The sequence below is a fragment of the Delphinus delphis genome, chromosome 6, assembly GCF_949987515.2.
Source record: "Delphinus delphis chromosome 6, mDelDel1.2, whole genome shotgun sequence".
Lineage (NCBI taxonomy): Eukaryota > Metazoa > Chordata > Mammalia > Artiodactyla > Delphinidae > Delphinus > Delphinus delphis.
In genome coordinates this window covers 48,629,440-48,650,245 of record NC_082688.1, presented here as the reverse complement: position 1 = coordinate 48,650,245, position 20,806 = coordinate 48,629,440, and the positions used below count along the sequence as shown (strand labels likewise).

Sequence of the window (20,806 nt, the reverse complement as noted above, 5' to 3'; positions counted from 1 at the left end):
TTTCTCCTTTAATAAAAGGAGAAAAGGAAAGATGCTTACAGTGTAGAACCAGAACTTCACAATGGGTGCATTGTAGAATTCATAGATTTTTCTGCCCAGGGGGATTAACCGGTGTCTGCTCTGAACTTCCTCTTCATCCTTCTTCCTGGAGGACTCCCCGTTGTTTCGTCCCAACATTGCCTACAGTGGAAGAGAACCAATACCATCACAGCAGGGTTCTGCAGAACATGTTTCAACATGTATCTCATTTTATAGATGGGGAAAGTGTGTTCATAGAACCTAACAGCTTTGTTCAGGGCCCCCAGAGATTTAGAGATTGTGCCTTCCCTAAGTGTGCATTTGCATTATACATAGAATCTATGTATCCTTTCCCTGGGATGGAAGGCCTTAGGGATACTTCTTGACCATTCTCTTCTCTTCCAGCCTGGAACGTCTGGAAGATGAGCTGTTGGAAGATACCCAGAGTTCTGAGAGACAGAAAGAGCGTAACCTGGAAAGGCCAGGAATCTATCATTCCTCCCAACCCCTCTCTCCCTTTATGTATCATGAAACAGGCAGGTCTGGGTTCTCTACTCATGCTAACGACTCTTAAGTCAAGGGTAAATTGGACTAGTAATACCTTATTTATCCGAAGGTGTTGAATATTCAAGAGGTTAAGTTATCTGTAGTGCCTGAACTTAGGAATGTCTACCCAACTCCTAGGCATATGCCTCGGTTCCCTGATTTCAAACCCTGTAAAGCCTGAATTACTGCTGGTGCTAGTTTGGTGATTCCTGGGCACACTGCCTTCCTCTGCGTGGCAGAGTCAACCAGATGGGACTGGAAGTCAGGGCTGACCAGAAAAGGCCCTAATCTCCCAAGTTATTACAGGTCTCCTTAAGAATTCACTATTTCCTCCTCATTTCTGACAGGAGAAGCGGCAACAATTAAACATCACAAAAAAGGCAGAACTTGAGAAAAAGCGGACACAGAAAGGGACTGGGTCCTACCCTGGACACTTAGAATCTGTGGCACCTTGGGCAACTCTTTTAACCTCTCTGAGACTTAGTTTCTTTAACTGTAAAATAAGGGTAGTAATAGCACCTGATAGAGGGTAGGTTTACAAATCAATCGGCATCTGGAACGTAATAAGCGCTCGGTAAAGATTAGCTGGTCTTTAAAGTGAACTAAGACCTTCTCGGGTACTCGTGACTGAAATGATCTAGTTGGGATCTCTCACAAGAAAAAAAAAGTATGATATTAGGCACCTATTACAGCACAATTTCTTGGCTTTAATTCTTTCCATATTGTTCTAAGCAAGGTTCGTTCTACAATGTTTGGGAAATGAAATTTTTATTAAGTGTGAGAACAGGGTAAAACCTTATAACTACTGAAGACAGATAAGAATTTGGGAGAAGAAAAAGTATAGGAATATGGGTTTAAAGTTGCAGATCTAATTACCAAAATAATTTACCTTGAAGTTGATAACAGAGACAACAACTAGATAATTCTGGTTTCAAACTACCTTACCCACAATATAGATATATTAGTTTCAACTATTTTTGTCATTGCCTCAAATATCCACTTTACTCAAATATGTAACAATCAACAAATGATTTACCTGTAACCATAGGATTTCGGGAAAGGGTAACTTCCATTCCTTTATGGACTCTCTGGCTGGAAAAGTACCTTGAACTAATGAATAGGTAAGATTCCATACTATGGCCCATCTAAGAATTTATTTTGATCAGTGAGCTGAGTCAATCTTTGTGATGGATATAGCACACTAGACAGCAATAGGGTTCTATAAATATCGATCATCGACCTCAGGAAACTCTGAAGTTACATGATATTTCTCTTCTATAATTTATAATATATGTAACATAATTATCCTACTTCTATTCTGCTTATTTATATGCTCAATAATACAAGACCATTTGGGTACACAATTAGATGAGAGTAAAGGCAGCTTGGAGGGTTTTAGGCATCTTGGAGAATGGCATCTTGGGGTAACCTCTAGGGATGGTGGCTTTCCCAACAGAGTTGTAACAATGCCCTGGGTCCGTGGATGTGTTGAGGCTTTATTAGGAAAAATTCAAGACACTTACCTAGCAAGGCAGGTAAAACAAAGTGAAAAACAGAACAATCTATTTTGCCTTTATTGTTCAAAAATATTTCAAAGTGAGTGCATTTTTAAGAGGCTTGTCTTTCACGGTTTAAGTAAAGCATTTTCGACATTTCATTAATTCCAGCTTAAGCAGCGTAACTTGCTGATTTTGTTGATTTCTTTTCCCAGTAGTCAAACATTTCCTTAGCCTACATTTCTTAAAGCAGATTGTAACAGGGTCAAATACAGACATGACTGCACGATATGGATTTCAGAATCTTTGCTGGCTAGACACAGATGTCAAGTCTGGGAAAGATCCTTTGAGGTGAACTAAGCTATTAAAGGCTACTAAAGTGAAGCAAACTGAAGCTGATATTCCATGTATAATTTTGGAAGGGCCAAGGGAAAATGTTCCATTCCAAGAGAGGATATATTGGTTTAACACAGAAGCTCAAATATCAATGCTATGAAGGGAGTGGAGTTGTCAACAAGCTGTATTCTCCAATCCTGTCTGGGGTGAGCTGAGACCAGTGGTCCAGCAGTAACAGAATTTGTCATTAGGGTGAAAGAAAGTGCCACCTTAAAAACAAGTGCTGTCCAACCCTGACTTTGCCAGCCCATAAGTCCTTTCCTTCCTTTCCTTCTCCCTGCTGTTTCAGCCTGTGGAGAATCAGCTCAGGCAGTAACGCTGTTGTGGTGTCTTCTACTTGGGTTCTCAGTAGACAACGGCGGGGGCTATTTGGGAAGTAGACTGCTCTTAGTCCAGAGATGCATCTTTTATTGTGGCTTCTTGAAAGATCAGATCCTCAAAACTCTGGACTGAGCAGGAGAGGCAGCTGCCTCTTTTGTTATCTTCCTTCAGACCCACCAGAAAGATACTGCTTTAGCTTCTGGCTACCTTCCTAGGTTCCTTCTTTGAGCCTTCCTAGGATGTACACCAATGTCAAGGCCATGTCATACTTGACACAGGAGGCCCATGCGTCCCTACTGGATTCTTTCTACTACGTGGTGGACCAAACCAGCTGAGCTCCTACATTTGAGACTAGGAAGAAATTCTTTGCATCCCTTAGCTTTATCAGGTAAAAGCATGGCCAGTGGAGTCTGCATGCCTGGGTTCTAATCCTGGCTTTGCAACTAATTAGGTGGGTAACCTTGGACCATTTAACCTCTCTTGAGCCTCAGCTTCCTCATCTATAAAGTGGTATAACAATAGTACCTACCTTGTGGGCTTGTTGTGAGGATTCCATGCGTACGTGTATGGTTAAGCATTTAGCACCATTATAGCAACATTAGCAAACATCTACCATGTGCTAGGCACCAGTCTACGTTAGTTACATGCACACTTGTTACATAGTTTACATGTACCTGTGAGCTAGTAATAATAATAATGTCATTATTCCCATGTTAGAGGTTAAGAAACTGTGCCCAAGGTCCCACAGTGAGTAGGTGACAGGGCAGGATTCTGGCTCCAGAGCGCACACGCTTTACCCCTCTGCTGAAGCATTCAATGAAGATTTGGTATTACTACTACCAATGTTTCTGCTAATGATCAAAATATCATTTCCTATCCTTGAAGGGGTTCAGAGGCCAAAATTATGGTAAGTTCTTTAGGCAAGACAGTCATTTGATCCTGTCATAGAGGAAAGCAGACTCCTCCACTAATTTATATAAGGATCCTGAAACTGAAAGCAAACGTAGGACTTGAACTCAGTGAGTCAAAAGCAGTGAATGATTAATCAATCCAAAGAGTGGCCCGATGCATAGCCCCTGTTGTACTTGGGTCTGGGAATGTGCCTGCAAATAGATCTTTAGGAAGGACCTACTGAAGGAAATAGTGTTTATCTGGAGGAAAATCAATTCGCAGGGTGGTCCCACTTAGGATAATAATGCCAAGGCCTTTTGTCACCTGAGCAAAACCAATTTTTGTTTTTTCCCCAAACAGCTTCTTCTGGCTCGTCACAGTAATTGGTCAGGGTGGTGGGGAGGGTGGGGGGTATCCAGGAAGTCCTGTGGAGCTGTTGCCTTATGTCTCCAAAGCTCTGAAGCCTTGTTTGTCCCTTTAATAGCATGTGATGTTTTTAGACTTTGGATACAATCCAGTGGTAGTCATGCTGCTCCAGCAGGGGTTACAGGAAGCTGTCCCATGCCCAGCTGCCCCATTCCCCCTACAGAACAAACCATCCATGCTCTATAATTATACCAGGAAGAGCTAATAAAAGCCTTCCATACAAACCCCAAAATTCAATTAGTGCTGTATTTGTGAGCCTGACCTCGAAGACAGATAAAGGCTTAGCTTCTGATCAGCACAACGGCTCCAGCTCAGTGGAGCCAGCTGCTCCCAAATCAGATTCCCTTTCCTTCTTCGTGTGCTAAGACTGCCACATCACCTGTTGTTTATAAAGTGTCGCCTGTTTGGAAAATTCAGGGTGTCTTGCTTCTGAATTTCATTGGGTTGTTGAGTGCCGCTTACCTGGCTGAAGGATTCGAATCAGTCCCTTTAGTTATGTTATTTGTGCACAGAGAGGACACTTATTTTTTCTTGGCTGCACCATGAGGCATGTGGGACCTTATTAGTTCCCCGACCAGGGATCAAACCTGTGCCCCCTGCATTGGAAGCACAGAGTCTTAACCACTGGACCGCCAGAGAAGTCCCCGAGAGGACACTTTTGTAATAACCTGGTCTCAATACTTAAATGAAAGTACCTGGTGGGAAGCTGACCTCAAGAGTTATTAAATCTTAAGCCATATCCATGGGAGAGGTGGATTAGGGGTTCTCCCCTCTGACAATAACTGAATAGTTTTTTTCTTACTGTCAGTTCCATGTCCTCTTCGTCTTTTTCCTTCGTGGGCTTCTCCGGTTCTTCTTGCTCCTTCTCTTGGAGGTGAATTTCCTGGGCCTGAGTCATATAGGGCATGTCATCTTTGTTCTTGAACTCCAAGCTGAGAATTGAAGGAGGAAGTAGAATTCCCAGAATTACCTAAAGTAATAATAATGATAATAATAATAATCACATTTAAAGGATTCAGATAAGGGTGGTTGCTTAGAATCAGAGAGCCTGGGGGGTGGGGTCTGTGTGTGTGTGATGTGAGGGTGTATGAGTGTTGGGTGTGCCCACAGTGGGGACCTGCATATCTGAATAACTAAGAACATCCATGCTAAGAGGGTCACTTCTGCCCACATGACTGGGAACTGTTAACTGTTAACTCACAGTAGCTCAGTCTGATCTTGGAGAAACAAAGCATCTTATCCAAATACATCTTATCCAATTAACACCTACTTTGCATGAGGGAAACAGAGGAAAAAGATTCTACCCAAGGCAAAAATGGGAAAAAATCCAGATTCCCATTGAGTCACTTGATGGCACTTTGTGAAGTCAGTTCATACTTACGTCCACTGGCATTTATTTATTAATATGCCAAGTGGAACTGATTATGTGTCACCTGGTTACCTCTGTAAAAAATACTGTCCTAGGGCTTCCCTGGTGGCGCAGTGGTTGAAAGTCCGCCTGCCGATGCAGGGGATGCGGGTTCATGCCCCGGTCTGGGAAGATCCCACATGCCGCAGAGCAGCTAGGCCCGTGAGCCATGGCCGCTCGGCCTGCACGTCCGGAGCCTGTGCTCCGCAACGGGAGAGGCCACAACAGTGAGAGGCCCGCGTACCGCAAAAAAAAAAAAAAAAAAAATACTGTCCTAAGTTGACCTTGAGAAAGTCCATGTAGGAAAACTGTATTCATTTTAGAGCATGCCCCAGCATTTGCTACTATCCAACAGAAACCCCCCACACACACGTGGGCTCTGTATCACTATGAGAGTCCCTCTGCACAAATGCCCCAGGAGGCTCAGCACTGTATTTCTCTCATTATAAACCACATGCTTAAATCTCCACGTGATGACACTAAATTCATTGGCTTTTCTCATGAGAGGGCAATAATTTCATTCTCTATTTCCAGGGACCAAGTTTCTGAATGATAATACTGACATCTGATTTGTGTTTCCTAAATCTTCTCTCACCTCTTCCCTCAGTCCTAAAATGGTTCTGTGTACAAGGCTTCTGAATACAACCCTCCCTGAAGAAAGTATACCAAGGTGAGGGGCTAAGAGAGGCCATGAAGGATAAGTAAAAATGATTCTCAAGTAATGAGGCAGGGACAGTCTGTGCTCGAGTGCCCAGGGACTTGAGAGCAGCTAAGGGAAAGGGGAGAGTGGTGACCCTGACTAAGGGTGCCTGGCAGCCCTGGGAACGCTCAGGTGGCATGCCTGGCAGTCTTCAGGGGACATGACACCCTGTCCTCAGAGCTGAGAGCCAGGCTTGGCATTGTTTGCAGTGTAGTGATGGAATGCCCATGACCCACTTCATGGAACCCTTCTGTGACTCTGGGCCAAGAGCCCACAGAAAGGGTGGAGTTGGGGAGGGTTGCTGGTTCAATCAGGGTGGCCTCAGCAGACTGCTCTGGTCTGGTGGCCCTTTTATTTTGGGCTGACCTCAGAGTTACCTAGAGCAGGTAGTTCTAGGTAAGTATAAGCCTGGCTGGCTTCAGTTGTAACAGCCACAGACTCTAAACAGATAAAGCATTTTAAAACATTCTTTCCATCTTCCCTTCCCATTTTTTTGGTCTTTTAAAAAATTCTCTCAGTTTAATGTTTTGCTTGTAAAACACTGAAGAAAACAAAAAATCAAAAGCCACTTATTATCCTATTTCTTATACTTTCAACCCCAGGGGTAACCACTACAAACAATTTACTGTGTATCCTTTCTATTTTTTTTAATAAAAAAATGAAGTTGTACAAATAGAACTATACAGGTACATGCTTTAAAAAAACCAAAGAAATGGACTCAGGCTCTACCTGTTGGTCTGCAACTTGTTTTCCTTCAATGAAAAATAGATCAGGATTATTTAGCAACATCTTTACATATAAATCTATCTCATTTTTATTTCATTTAAAAAATTTCTAAAGTACAGCTGATAAGAGCCAATGTCTCTTTATGGTGCCAAGGAGGGGCCAAGGCGTTCAGGCTCACATGGAGGTGAAAGGTTGCCTAAGTAAGTGTCTCCTGGTGCAGCATGGCTTGTGACAGAGCAAATGATACCTCCTATGGTACCCCTGTGTGACCACCACCTTGGATCTTCTGAGAATATTACTGTCTAGGCATGCCATCTCTAAAGGTTCTGATTTAGCAGAACTTGGGGTAGGCCCTCGTCTCTGTATTCAAAAAAACAACCCATTATACAGAAGATTCTGATGCACAGTTGGGGCTCAGAACCACCCTCCCGAGTTAAGAGAATGCCCACTACCACTGCAGATTTGGCTTGGAAAGCTCCCACCAGCCCTCTGGCCCTCATAGCCAACAGGGCCTTCTGGACTCACTGACCTTGAGGCCTGAGTTCTTGCGCATCCGGAGCCGACCCATCCACATGTCCGTGAGCAACATCTGGCTGCATGTGTGTGCGATGAAGTCACGGTGCTTGGCAGCTACTGCGAGCTGCAGGCATGTGGCGTTGCTCCAGTTCTTCAGCTCATACGTCAGCAGTTTCATGGCCAGCTGCTCATCCTGCTTGTAGGACTGGTCCAGGAGCTCCACGGCCAGTTGGCCAAAGTCCCTGAATGAGAGAATGTGAGGAACTGTCTTTTGGCCATCTTGGAGACTTAGATGATGAAAGTGGGGACCCACTGGCCAAGCCACAAAGGGTGGTTGCTGAGTGGTCTAGTTGTTCCTTATGGGGTCTAGTCTGTTCATTCATTCATTCAGCCAACACCCATTAAGCATCTACTGTGTGCCAGATACCATGTTTAGAACTGGGGGTGTAAGTCAAATGAAGCACAATCCCTGCACTCAAGGCCCCCAGTTCAAGGCATATGGATGTGGAAGGCAGACCCAAAACTCAGAGTGCAGTATGTCTTCTTAAATGTGACAGACCTCAGTTCAGAGCTGGGCCTTGTCAACCACAAGTGTGTGATCTTGGACAGGTTACTTAAATTCTCTGAGTCTCATTTTCTTCAGGTGTAAAGTATGCATCATAAGGGACCTACCTCTTGAGGCAGCTGAGAGGATGAAATGAAATCTATGTATCTGTATGTACCTCTGTATCTAGCACTGTGCACTGTAAATGTTAACTGTTTGTGTCCGCCCTCTGTGTGCACCATTGGGTTGATTCTGTCTCCCCTTGAAGTATTGGATAGCTCAAAAAACCTGTATCTGGGGACCACCTTCCCTTCTTCTCCCCTGACCACGCCATTTGCTAGGCCGTCCAACCTGGAGTTGTGGTTCAGCTCCTGGGAGATGTCATCAACCATGTCGTTCTCGGAAGCCTCGTGGGCCATGGCTTTGCAGAGCTTACAGGCCACCAAGGCCTTGGCCATGGCCTCCTCGCCGTGCTGCCAGAAGAACAGGGCCATCTTCTGCCGCTTCATCAGGACGGCCCACACCATCAGCTCATGAAAAGGGAAAGGGAAGTGGTTGATCTCAGGGTCATCCAAGTCAATGTCCACCTCTTCTTCACGCTTCTTGGTTGTCTTTCTTCCTCGCCTCAAGGGAACATCATCCTGTAATTTTAGGGAAAAAACACAGAGATGGAGTTAGAAATGAATCCACTCAATTCAGTAAATAGTTCTTGTATGTCTACTACTGGCCCAGCTCTGGAATAGATACAGAAAAAATGAACTGTCTTTTCCTAGCTTCTATTCTAAAAGAACTCACAAGCCCCTGAATGCCTAACTTTAAAACAAGTTATAATAAATGAATAAGCACAGTCCTATGGGAACATGTCAGTGTTATACTTTAATTTTAGAACAGTATTTTTTAATGAGCTTTTTTTTTTTAACTTTTGTCCATTCTTTTCCTCTACAAGTAGGGTTATTTGTACCTCATGATGGACAGCACTACCCTTTCCACTGAAAAGACAAGGACATCCTATACTTGCAATTGGATATACGATAATAACCACATGAACAGAAGATGGGAGACAGATAATCTTTCTTGAGTTTCTGAATACTTCATTAGATGCATTTGTGAAGAATTTCTGGTCTTTGGATCTGTTGCCATTTGTAAACTTCCATGAATAGATTTCACTTACTGGAATTTATATGCTTTCTTGGTTTTCAAGTCAGTATTTCAAATAGGATTTTTTTTTTTGTTTGCAATGCTAATATAACCCCATGATAGAATTTTCAAAGCTACTGTGACCTGCCCCCTCGACACTGGAAAAAATTTCACCTCCTTATTTTAGAATCACGTACTAAGCTCTACCACTGGAATGACCTTATATATATATATATATTTTGAAATGTGTAATAAAGAGAATTGTAGGGCGCGGTCAGCTAACTGCTACGCGGCAGGAAGCTGAAATAAGTTGAGTCATCCTTCCTGTGGCCACTGCGCTTGCGCTAAGTATACTAATGAGGTTTTAAAGTAGCGACCTATCCGATGCTGGCTCACAAATCGCACCATCGGCGAAAGCCAATCACAGAGCGACACATGTTCTTAATCCCTATATAAGCAGACTGCTATAGGATTGTGGGGTCTTCCTTCCATCTTTCTTCAACCAAGCTGTGCTCCAATAAAGTGTGATACGAGAAGAATCTTGCGTGTGGCGGCTCGTTATTCTGCTGGTCGGAAGCGGCCCGCCGCAAGTGGTGCCGAAACCCGGGAACTTCGCGCCCTGCATGGAGGACCGATTCAGAACTCGACACACGGAGTGAACCGTCGGATCAAGATCCGATCTGGGTGCCATCAAGACTGACGAGAATTGTTGAAGAAAACTTCAGAGAAGATGCTGAGCTGGATGTTCCTGATGATTCTTAATCGAAGTCTTTGTATTAGTTGGAATTCCACAAAGGATTATTCAGATTGTGCAACTGAGTGCTGCCGGGCTGGAGCCCGTTGCCTTTGGAGATTTTGCCTCTTGGCTCTCTTCTGCCTTTTCCTTCTTTGGGGAGTGGGTGGGGGTAGGAATCTTTGGAGTCTGCTGTGTATTTGGGATTATGCTGTGTCTCTGGTTGGTCTGTCGTGTGCGCATCAGGGCACATCGAGATAGGGTCCTGCTCACTCACTTCTGGCTATTAAGGAAGGAGATTCTCCCGCAGCCTGGCTCTCCGCCCTGAATAATTCGAAATGATTGCCCTTGCACAGAGAGGCCTTGTTGCCATTGCACCTCTATAGGGAGTCATTCATTGTCCTGATTGCCCTTGCACAGAGAGGCCTTGTTGCCATTGCACCTCTATAGGGAGTCAGCCATTGTCCTGATTGCCCTTGCACAGAGAGGCCTTGTTGCCATTGCACCTCTATAGGGAATCAGCCATTATTCTGAGTCAGCCTTTGCACCCTGCAGCCCTTGTTGGCATTGCACGCAGGAAGGTGTCTCAAAACATGCCAACGGAAAACTGCCCTCGAACAGTGAGCACATCATGAGGTGAACACTTGTACGGGCTCCATTCTGCTTGGTGTTCTAATAAATAAAAAAGGGGGAGATGTAGGGCGCGGTCAGCTAACTGCTACGCGGCAGGAAGCTGAAATAAGTTGAGTCATCCTTCCTGTGGCCACTGCGCTTGCGCTAAGTATACTAATGAGGTTTTAAAGTAGCGACCTATCCGATGCTGGCTCACAAATCGCACCATCGGCGAAAGCCAATCACAGAGCGACACATGTTCTTAATCCCTATATAAGCAGACTGCTATAGGATTGCGGGGTCTTCCTTCCATCTTTCTTCAACCAAGCTGTGCTCCAATAAAGTGTGATACGAGAAGAATCTTGCGTGTGGCGGCTCGTTATTCTGCTGGTCGGAAGCGGCCCGCCGCAGAGAATAAACAATTGACACTAATAATTTGAGCAAACACTTACCTCCATTCCCAGCAGTTTCAAGGCTTTGGGCTGTTAAAAAAAAATGTTATGCACAAAGTTAGATTTCTTTATAGAGGTAAGAAAAGAATCCTAATGTATCTTAAACAGGTAATGGAACAAATCTATTGTACCACACAGCATGTATTCATTTCACTAAATAAAACACCACAGGGGAAACTCTTTATAGAAATTCTAAGAGAATTAGGGATTTAGTGATTTTGGTAAATTACAGAAAATTAGGAAACTGGAGAGGCATAATGAGATTGCCCGAGGGTAGAGCCTGCAGGTTTATAATCTCTTTTGTGGACCAAGATTTCTTCCATCATCCTAAAACCATCCCGCTAGGCCGACCTCTCCATGACATCAAGCACTTGAGTGAACAATGAGACAGTCAGTCAAACTATGAGATGTTTCCCAAACCTCTGAAAGACCTCTATTATCTGGAGACTTGGGATATTATTCAGAAATACTATATGTTGAGATGCTTCACGCTGGTTCTCTCTCTTTGCTGCTGTCCAGTAGAGCAAGGGTGAGTGGGACCAGAGGGGCATGTGCTGACGGCAAAAGGCACTCATGGCATGGAAAGTGTAAGCACACACAGTAGCACCACCGGTGATGCTGGGGATGTGCAAAACAGGCACAGACCAAGACGGAAGAGAAGGCAACTCAGCAAATTATAGAACAAGATGGAACTCATACAGATAAAAATCTTTGGGGGGGTCCTCAATAATTTTTTATAAATAGATCCCAAGAGCAAAAACCTTGAAAAGTGATGTGGTAGATAATAAGATTATTTGAATATAATTACTATTCTCTGATCATTAAGGTTCACCTTTTTTTTTTTTTTTTTTTTTTTGCGGTACGCGGGCCTCTCTCTGTTGTGGCCTCTCCTGTTGCAGAGCACAGGCTTTGGACGCACAGGCTCAGCGGCCATGGCTCATGGGCCCAGCTGCTCCGTGGCATGTGGGATCTTCCCGGACCGGGGCACGAACCCGTGTCCCCTGCATCGGCAGGCAGACTCTCAACCACTGCACCACCAGGGAAGCCCAAGGTTCACTTTTTTTAAATGAGAAAAATTACTTTTTTAATATACAAAATGACTTATTTAGAAGTTGAGCATGTCGTCTCAATTCATAGCATGTAGAAAAGCTAAAAAAGGTTCACTTTCAATGCCAGTTTCTGGTTTGAATTGGATCTAGTGAGGAAAAGAAAGAAGTGTAACACCCAGCATATTCCTTTTTTTCTTTTTTCTTTTTTCAACAGATTTGACGGCAGAGGGAAGAGGCAGGGCAATTGCCTTGTCATCTGATCTCCCCGTTGGAGATGACAAAGCAGCCGCACTCCAAATCTACTGCACACTAGTCCTCCCCAGAGTCCAGGAAATGGGATTTGCTGCCAGCCTCACCCTCTTGGGGCCAAAGAGATTGTGGTAGAGCGTCCGGAAGCGCTTTCGCGTGTAGTTGCAGCGATAAGCCCCTCCCATCAGGTACTCGATCACCAGGCCGATGTCTATCAGGCTGATTCTGTAGTCTGGGGGCAGGTTCCCCTATCACGGAAGAATGGAACAAACAGACACATCCAAAAGACAGCATGGTTTACTAGGGATTCTATTCCATGTGTTCTGTAACTATTTTAGAGTAAAATAATAATAATAATTAAAAAAGAAACATATGAATGTATTATTATTCTGGTTAATCAATTCACCTTAAAATAGATCCAACCGAAACCTGGATATTCTCGCTTGGAAAGAAGACATAAGTTAAATAAGAAGGTGCAGTAATCGTCGGCAATAACAGAAAATCAAAATATTTATTCAAGTCTTCAGCTGGGGAGAAAAAAACACCAGTGTAGTAGAAAGAAACACAAGGCTAGATATGGCAAATTCTACCACTCCCAGCCACTAGGAACTATGTCCCCCAGATACTCTCCCTGGACTCCCTCGCTGCTCTGCCTCTGACCCAGGCCTGTTACTGTCCTCTTGCTGATCATTTATTTCTTCACACTCACTGTATGAAGACTCCTTCCAGAAGACAATTGTGATTACCAGGGACTGCATCAGGTGAAATATGCTGAGAGCTCAAATATCTTTTATACAAAACTTCTATTAAACTTTTTAAAAAATTGGCACCCTTTTAATAAAAGGACAGCAAGATGGATGTCATGACAAAGTCCTTTATGAACATCCCCTGTGTTTAAAGAGAAAGAGGGGTGAAATAAAAGAAGTTTTATCAACAGAATATTTATTTTCTCAGAATTAAAGAGGTTTTTCATATTTTCTTTTAGAGAATAGTGCTTCTTAAGGACCTAGAGCTATGGTATAAGTTTAATGTTGTACATATAGATGCAGAAACAAGCGTTTTTATTATTATCTGCTCATTACTGGTTTCTACTTCAAAAGGGAACTCTATAGGGTCTGAGAAAATCCTTATTTTGTTAGGTCAAGGAAGAATTAGTTCTGTTTGTGGGAAATTCTGAGCTCACAGTGAGTTCCAAGGGGTACAAATGATCAAGTCTCACTGTCTGGTTTAGTTCCCTGATGCAGAAGTGTGCTCTATACCATGAATGGCAGGGGTACCACACCGTGTTGGAAGCCTGGCACACTGCATTCTTAGATACATTTTGGATGGGCCTGAGGGCTTTGTTCACTTTGGGGTTTGTCTTTAATGGAGGATCCATCCAGGATGCTGTGTGAGATTCCTGCCACTTCACAGAAGTGGCTCATAATAGTGGTGGTTTTCCAACTTTGTGGCATCTGAACCATCTGAGGAACTTGGTGACAATGCAAAGGTCTGGACCCTATCCTGCTTCGAGTATGAGACTCTATGCACTTTATGAGCTGTCCAAGTGATTCTGAGGTCTACTAAGTAAAGTTCAGGTGGGATTACACAGCAGAATTGGGAAATTCATAGTATATGAAGATATCATTATCTCTAGGAAATTAGCTTATGTAGTTTTATTAACTGAAGGTAGGTTTTCAGTTATCCTTATCAGCTTTCCTATGGTCAACAGCAATCACTTGAAAGGGATTCAGGATTACAGGTGGCCCACTGTATCCTGCCATCAAACCTATAACTTCATATTTTTAATTGTTTTATTTATCTTTGTATTCCCAATGCCTGGTGTATGGTAGGCATTCAATTTTTTTTTTTTTTTTGGTCAAAAATGTGAATAAGTAAAACACTGAAATTAATCAATGTATTTGGGATCAAGCCTCAGTTTGGGGTTCTTCAGTATTATGTTCTCAGTAACAACTAACTAGTTACAGTTTATGAGTCACTCCTGGGTGGGAAAGCCCCAGCTATCCTCTGGTTATCAAGAAAGACCAATTGTCTGACTTCTTTAAAAGGGAACTTAGAGAAAGATTTATTTTAAGGTAGTAACTTTTTATGTATTGTCCTTTCCATAAACATTAAACTGAATCTAAAAATATTACCTGTGCAACACTTTTTCTCCATTATTTTGGGCAGGTTAACAAGACTGCGCTTTCTGTATTGTCTGGCTCTTACTGGACGGTTAGGCGAGGCTATTATTTCACGAGTAGAAGAGCCCCAGAGCTTCTCTGGGCACATCTCGGTCAGCCTCATCTCCTGTGCATTTGGCTCCTACACGGATGACCTCCAGAGGAGGCTCACCCGATCGGTGCTATTTTCCTTGGCACTGTGAAGCTGGCAGGGGGAAGAGTACTGGCTGCGAGTCAGTTGCTCTGGACTCTGTCCATCCTTCACAAATCATCCACTTTCCCTCAAGGCCTCAGTTTTCTTCCCAGTAAAAGGGGCTAAACTCCATGCCCTTTACGGTTTGTATTGCTCAAGTACCAGGTTTCAGAAAAATCCCCAAAAGGTTTATTGTGATGCTACTGAACAACAATCATAGTGGGTCTATGAATTTGTGCCTATTTTTAGTCTTGTAACAATTTTCCAAATTTAAGACGTGGGTAATAGTGAGCCTAACACCTGTATATTTCCTTTTGAGAAACGTATGTGTGAACATCAGTTTGAATTCTAAGAACAAGAACCAATATTGCCTGAAGACCAATAGTGAATGGCAATATTTATGCTTTTGAGGTCTCTGTAAGCGTGGGTTGTCAGGAAAGTGGTAATAGTAAAATCCAAAATAAACAAAAATTTTAGAGGGGCAACACTTTTTACAAATGTTCTGCAAACACTGGCAACATTGTTTTGCAAAATTTTATGCAAATTCATAAAGGGCTGATAGGCTTACATACTACCAAAGAAGGTGTTAGAATCTTCTTTTCCTAGAAATTTCTTATATAAAGCTTGATTATTTTGGAGTGATTTTTGTATGATCTGGTCTGAAGTAGGAGAAAATATTCTGTGACCATTCTGGGTTACTGAGCTTTGAGTGATGGCCTGAAAGGAACTGGCCTGATTTCTGTTTGACTACAAGGGGGCGATGGTCACCTAATACAAGGCAATGAGGGTTCTCTCTCTGTACTTCAATTCATGCTCTGAAAACAGGCAATGTGGACATAGTTACTTCTAAGGTCCTGTCTGTTTCTAAAGGTCCAGTTGTTTGATCACTACATGGAAGGCTGCTCTTATTTCTATGCTGCCAGGTCACTGGCCAAAGACCCCTGTCCAGAGCTTCCAGAGTTGATGCAGTTTCTAATAATCTGCTGGAATTTGGTTAGTAGAGATGGAGGCTTAGAGAAAAGAGAGGGTAAAGGGTTAGACAGGGATGGGCTTGTGCTCGTAACATCCACCTCCTTTAAAAAAAAGCAGAGAAAAATGCCTCCTCATATTCCACAAGTAATGTCCAAAAGCCTCTGGAGGAGTCTTCCTTTGCTTGTCTCCTTTTCGAATAGGAAGTCAATATACTGCAGTAATATTCATTCTGCCTGCTGTTTCTGTTATTCCCTGCTCCCCGTTTTTGGTAATTACTTTGGTAACTGGTAAAATCTGGACACTTATTTCCCATTTCATGCCTTAACAACACATAGCAAGCCACAGGATTCAAATAATTTGATCCACAGAGTAAAATAGAGAGGCTTGGATCTATGGGTAAGTAAATTTTACAACTTGAAAACATTGTCTCCTTTTTTTTCATGCCATGAGATACTACTCTGAGGCTAAATTTTAATCCATGCCATGCCTAAGGATGTCTTTTAATTAAAAGAATAACTTAAATTCACTTATTAGATCTGCTCTTCTAAATGCACTCTGTTTTTCAGATGTCAGCTCATGATATCACTATCAGATTTCAGCTGTTTAGGAAACTTTTTTTTTCTTTGAAACTCATAACAAGCCTTCAAAGAATACTGTTTCCTTCTGATGTATGCAAGGTATAAAATGATAGCTGGTTGTAAGATTTACCAAGGGAGAGTGGGGAAAAGACCAACCTGGTGAAAATTCATGGGAAAAGAGGACATTCCCTCAGTGTTTGGCATGGCAGTAGACTGGGCAACCAATCTTTTAAAAATTAAGAATTTTGAAAATTTGCATGAATTCAGCAGATGGAGTTATGAAAATGTCCTTTTTTTCCCCAAAGTGTGTCCGACATGCTTTTTCTTTAAAATTCGGCAAAGCTCTGGGTCTTGATTCCCATATAACTGAATTTTAAGTTATCATAATTTCACCACTACTCTTACATAATACTCAAATATCACCCTTCTTTGGTGGGGAGGGATAATTGAGGCAATCTGAAGTATTAGTACATTTAAGAAAGAAAAACTACTACTTTAAAACATACAGAGGCACAAATTGAGCAGACAGTTAGCTACTAAAATGGCAAGTTAGATTTCATGGAAAAGCGGACAGACTCAGGCCACTCTGGTTTAATATGAGAGCATTGGTACATCCAATGGATTTATGCACAAGAAAGGTTCAGGGAACTGGGTTGGCTGATATTTTAAATTTCTGATTGATACTAACTCTACCTCATTGCTCCTAGATTGCTCCCTTCATATAAATTATTTAAGGTTTTGAAACTAGCTTGGGAGTAATTCTCCACGTTCAGTTCTGTTGGTTTCAAAGGATAGTTGGACTTGGAGATACGCTGGTTAACTTAATGATGGTCTGATAACTCCTAAATGCATTCTCTGGGTTCATTAGTTATTTACATTTTATTTTACAGACATATTATCAAACACTACATTTTATTTTACAGACATATTATCAAACAAGGTCCCGAACTGTGTTTCTAATTTTTGAACAGCATTCATTTCATACTAGGGCTTATCACTTACTGATTAATTTTTGTCATAGATTAAATCAATTAACATGTACATAAAGTCCTATAACCATAAAGCACAAAGCACATGCTAATTATTATGTTCCTTAATTTTGAAAACTGTTTAAACTGCCCAAGATTTTCTTAGCATTTTAAACCTAGATTTGTAGATTTTGCATATCTTATTGGCATAAACTGTGAGGAAGATGTTTACCAATATTAATTTCTCTCTCATTCACTTCTTAAAAAAAACACAAACAAAAAAATCTCATTTTTAGCTACTTTCATCCATAAAACATAGACACTTACAGCTCCTTTGGCTACCATTGTTATTCTTTCTTGCTCTCCAATAGTCAGACACTCACCTTTATCATAGAAATAAATGGAGTCTGCATTTCCTGCCCCTATTTCTTCCCAAGGGAAGAAACTAAACATAGGCTTTTGTTTCTCCCAACCATATTGGCAGTCTCTTTTCTCAAGAAAAAGGATAAATTTTTCCTAAGCCATTTCAGTACTATCCTGAATGATTTGTTATTTTTTCCCCCGCTACTAAGTTAGTAAGTAGATGAATCCTCATATAACTATATTCTTGCTCTAGTATTTGGATCACACTTGAAAGAAAAATAAAACTGCTCCTAACTGATAGTCCTCCCAAATTCTTACCATCCTGTCCTGTCTTGTTAGTCTATATTATTTTTGAGGTATACCTTTAGCTAAGAAGTTAAAGAAAACCCTACCTTAAAAATACTCTACATGCCTTCCACTAAATGTAAGCAAATGTAAGAGGCAGCTAATGGAACTTCAGAAAAAGAAAATGATATGCAAAGCAAAGTCCTACGAGGAAGAGAACCTATTAGGAGGGATTTCAATCATTTATATTCATTAAAATCTAACTGCAAAAATCTCTTTGAAAATCAGGCAAGACATTGAGAAGCTTGGTGATGGAGGTAGATGAGTGACTTTATATGAAGGCTTGGCCTGCCCAGTGGCTGGGACCAAGGGACAAAGGCACACAGCTGTCTCTTCAGAAAGCCTCATAATTCCTTCAGTGACACAGACTAGATTAAGGTGAGGGGGATATTTTACTTATTATTTTAGAAAACCTCAAAACATTTTGAGTTTTGAACATGAGCAACAAGTACCTTGGCAAAGAATACATGCTTGGTGTGTACATCTAATCTTCTGAGATACTTCTGTTTAGTTACCAGGAAATTTTACGCCAAGATAAATTAAACAAAATAGGAAGACTTGAGGAAAAGAGAAGTGGGTTTGTTGAGGGCAGGTATGTTTATGGCTTGAAATGAGGCAGACCATGCAAAGGTGTGATCTTGGTAAAATATACAGATGGCATAGCATCTATTTCCCTTGCTTTGAAAGAACTACAGGCTTCACTCACTCACACGGATGAGAAATTTTTCAGTAAGGTTGTGCAGAGGTGGGAGTAAAGTTCCCAAGGCCCTACAGAAGGAGGTTTTTTAGTACTCTTTACTCATTATTAGCAAAGGTCCAGCTGGTTAATAGGTACATTATAATCAGCCCCAGGGCCTTTCGAAGGAAAAATTAGTAAGCGGCTACAGGACACCTAAAGGGTAGTTCTAGCCTATGACTTCCTATGAGATGAAGGAATGGCACTCTACTTTTTACCTCACTTTGTAGCTTTCTCCGAGTATGTCCTATGGAATTTGGCAAAGAATTGCTAACAACTGGTAGGTGGATATACCTGTGTATGTGTGTGCGTGTGTACATGTGTATGTGGTAGGGGAAGCGTCACCATTTATTTTATCCTTTGGTGTTAAAACATCACTTTCTGGGAACCCTGCCAAGCGTTCAGAACTGAAGCTACCTCGGAAAGAGATTTTATGGGGCAGAACAAGCACTTGGTTAAGATGAGATGTAACCTCCCTTTGCCTCATTTTTCTCATCTATAAATGGGAGTAACACTATATAGTAAAAAAAAATAAAATAATAACTCTACTTCATATATTTGTTGTGAAGATGAAATGAGCTAAGACATAGAAGGATTAGTGTCACATACCTAGTCATCACTAAATCCTAGGTACCATTACTTATGATTATGATTATTAAAGGATTTGAGTTCTAATTCTAGCTCCTTACCAACCACTCAGTACAGATCTCACCTCCTTGTGTTTCAACCTCCTCATTTTTAAATTGGGCATAAATCTACTAGATCCAAACCAACTGGCTTTTTCCCCCATCAAATTTGATGATGAATGTGAAAAAATATATTGGAGAAAATAAAGTGTTAGCAGAATGGAATGTATATATATGTTGTAGTCTCTGTTTCTCTGAGACTTTTTGAGCTACGCTTACTATATGCTCTGTGTCATGCTAGATGTGGCGGTGATACACTGTATCAGGAGCTAGTAAATAAATATACCTTTCATGGTCAGTTGGATAGCATGGAAACGAGTTCCCCAAATAGTGAGGAGCACATGAAAAAATACAGGTAATGGCATAAATCCACAAGGCATGGGGGGAAAGCCTAGGGTTCCACTACCCGAAAGCATTATGTCCAATGAAAGCATCTAAAACCATGGAGACTGGCGATAATACTGCAGCTGCATCATAAGCAGAGATGTCAAAGTTAAAAGACATACACGCACACTGTGTCCTGAAATGAGGGGGTCTGGCAGGGACAGGAATACTCTGGCAGCTCATGCAAAACAGGCACTTTCTAATCACAGGAAGCAGTCAAGACAGGGCCTCCGACCTGCAGTCGCGAGGGTTCTTACCTTTTTGACATCCCTGACCAAGTGGTACAATGTGTTTGAGGGCCCATGTCTCTGAAAACAATAAAGAAGAATCAAATGGTTTTGCTAGTCAGGGGCTCTCATTGGCAAGGCAACAAGGATCTGGAAGGAAGGGTTCTGGCTGGCGGAGGGGAAGTTCATTAAGATGAACCTTGTTCTAGTTGCTCAGTTGTACCTGTCTTTTCTAAACAAACACAGTGGCAGGTTTTTGGATTGTGGCTCCTCAAGAAAAAGCATTTGAGGTTCTAGATTCAAACTTTGCAAAGGAGGCCATCAACTCTGTTGACAGCTGGGCCAAAACATCATTCAAGAGGCTAGCTGTGCAGCAGGGGGAGACAAAAGGGCCAGTTTACTGCATCAGAAGTATAATTTGGCACACTGCCAATCACAACTTGTTTATTACCCATAATGAATGAGAAACTGGCTAAAGCAGGGTTTGGCAGACTTTTTCTGTAAATAGCTAGATGGTTAGTATCTTAGACTTCATGGGCCATACAGTCTTCATCGCAACTGTTCAACTCTGCCATTGTGCAAAAGATCCTTACCGTTGCTTAAGGTAAGAACAAAGTGAAGTGGTTTGCCATTCTCTTGTCTTTCAGGAACAGGAATATCAGATGAAACACAGGATGCCTAGTTAAATCTGAATTCCAGACAGCCAATGAATAACTTCTTTTTTTGTTTTAATTTTCATTCATTTTATTAATTCTTAATGTTGAACTTTTATTTGTCATATTGATGGCCTTTTTTTTTTTTTTTAATCTGTTTTTATTTTTGGCTGTGTTGGGTCTTTGTTGCTGTGTGCAGGCTTTCTCTAGTTGCAGCAAGTGGTGGCTACTCTTTGTTGCGGTGCATGGGCTTCTCACTGTCATGGCTTCTTTTGCTGCAGAGCATGGGCTCTAGGCACACTGGCTTCAGTACTTGTGG

At 41.9% G+C, this 20,806-nt stretch overlaps 1 protein-coding gene across 1 annotated transcript in view; it reads right to left on the bottom strand.

The window, feature by feature from the left end:
• The window catches only part of LOC132427661 (transient receptor potential cation channel subfamily M member 3), an 88,329-nt gene extending 73,838 nt beyond the window's left edge, over positions 1 to 14,491 (bottom strand). Inside the window, exons 1-7 of the mRNA XM_069540807.1 lie at positions 14,429 to 14,491; positions 12,328 to 12,468; positions 10,923 to 10,952; positions 8,340 to 8,629; positions 7,458 to 7,686; positions 4,897 to 5,064; positions 40 to 180 (exon numbers count right to left, since the gene is read on the bottom strand). Coding sequence (XP_069396908.1) covers positions 40 to 180; positions 4,897 to 5,064; positions 7,458 to 7,686; positions 8,340 to 8,629; positions 10,923 to 10,952; positions 12,328 to 12,468; positions 14,429 to 14,491 — 1,062 coding nt within the window. The remainder of the gene's footprint in view (positions 1 to 39; positions 181 to 4,896; positions 5,065 to 7,457; positions 7,687 to 8,339; positions 8,630 to 10,922; positions 10,953 to 12,327; positions 12,469 to 14,428) is intronic.
• Positions 14,492 to 20,806: the final 6,315 nt, after the last annotated feature.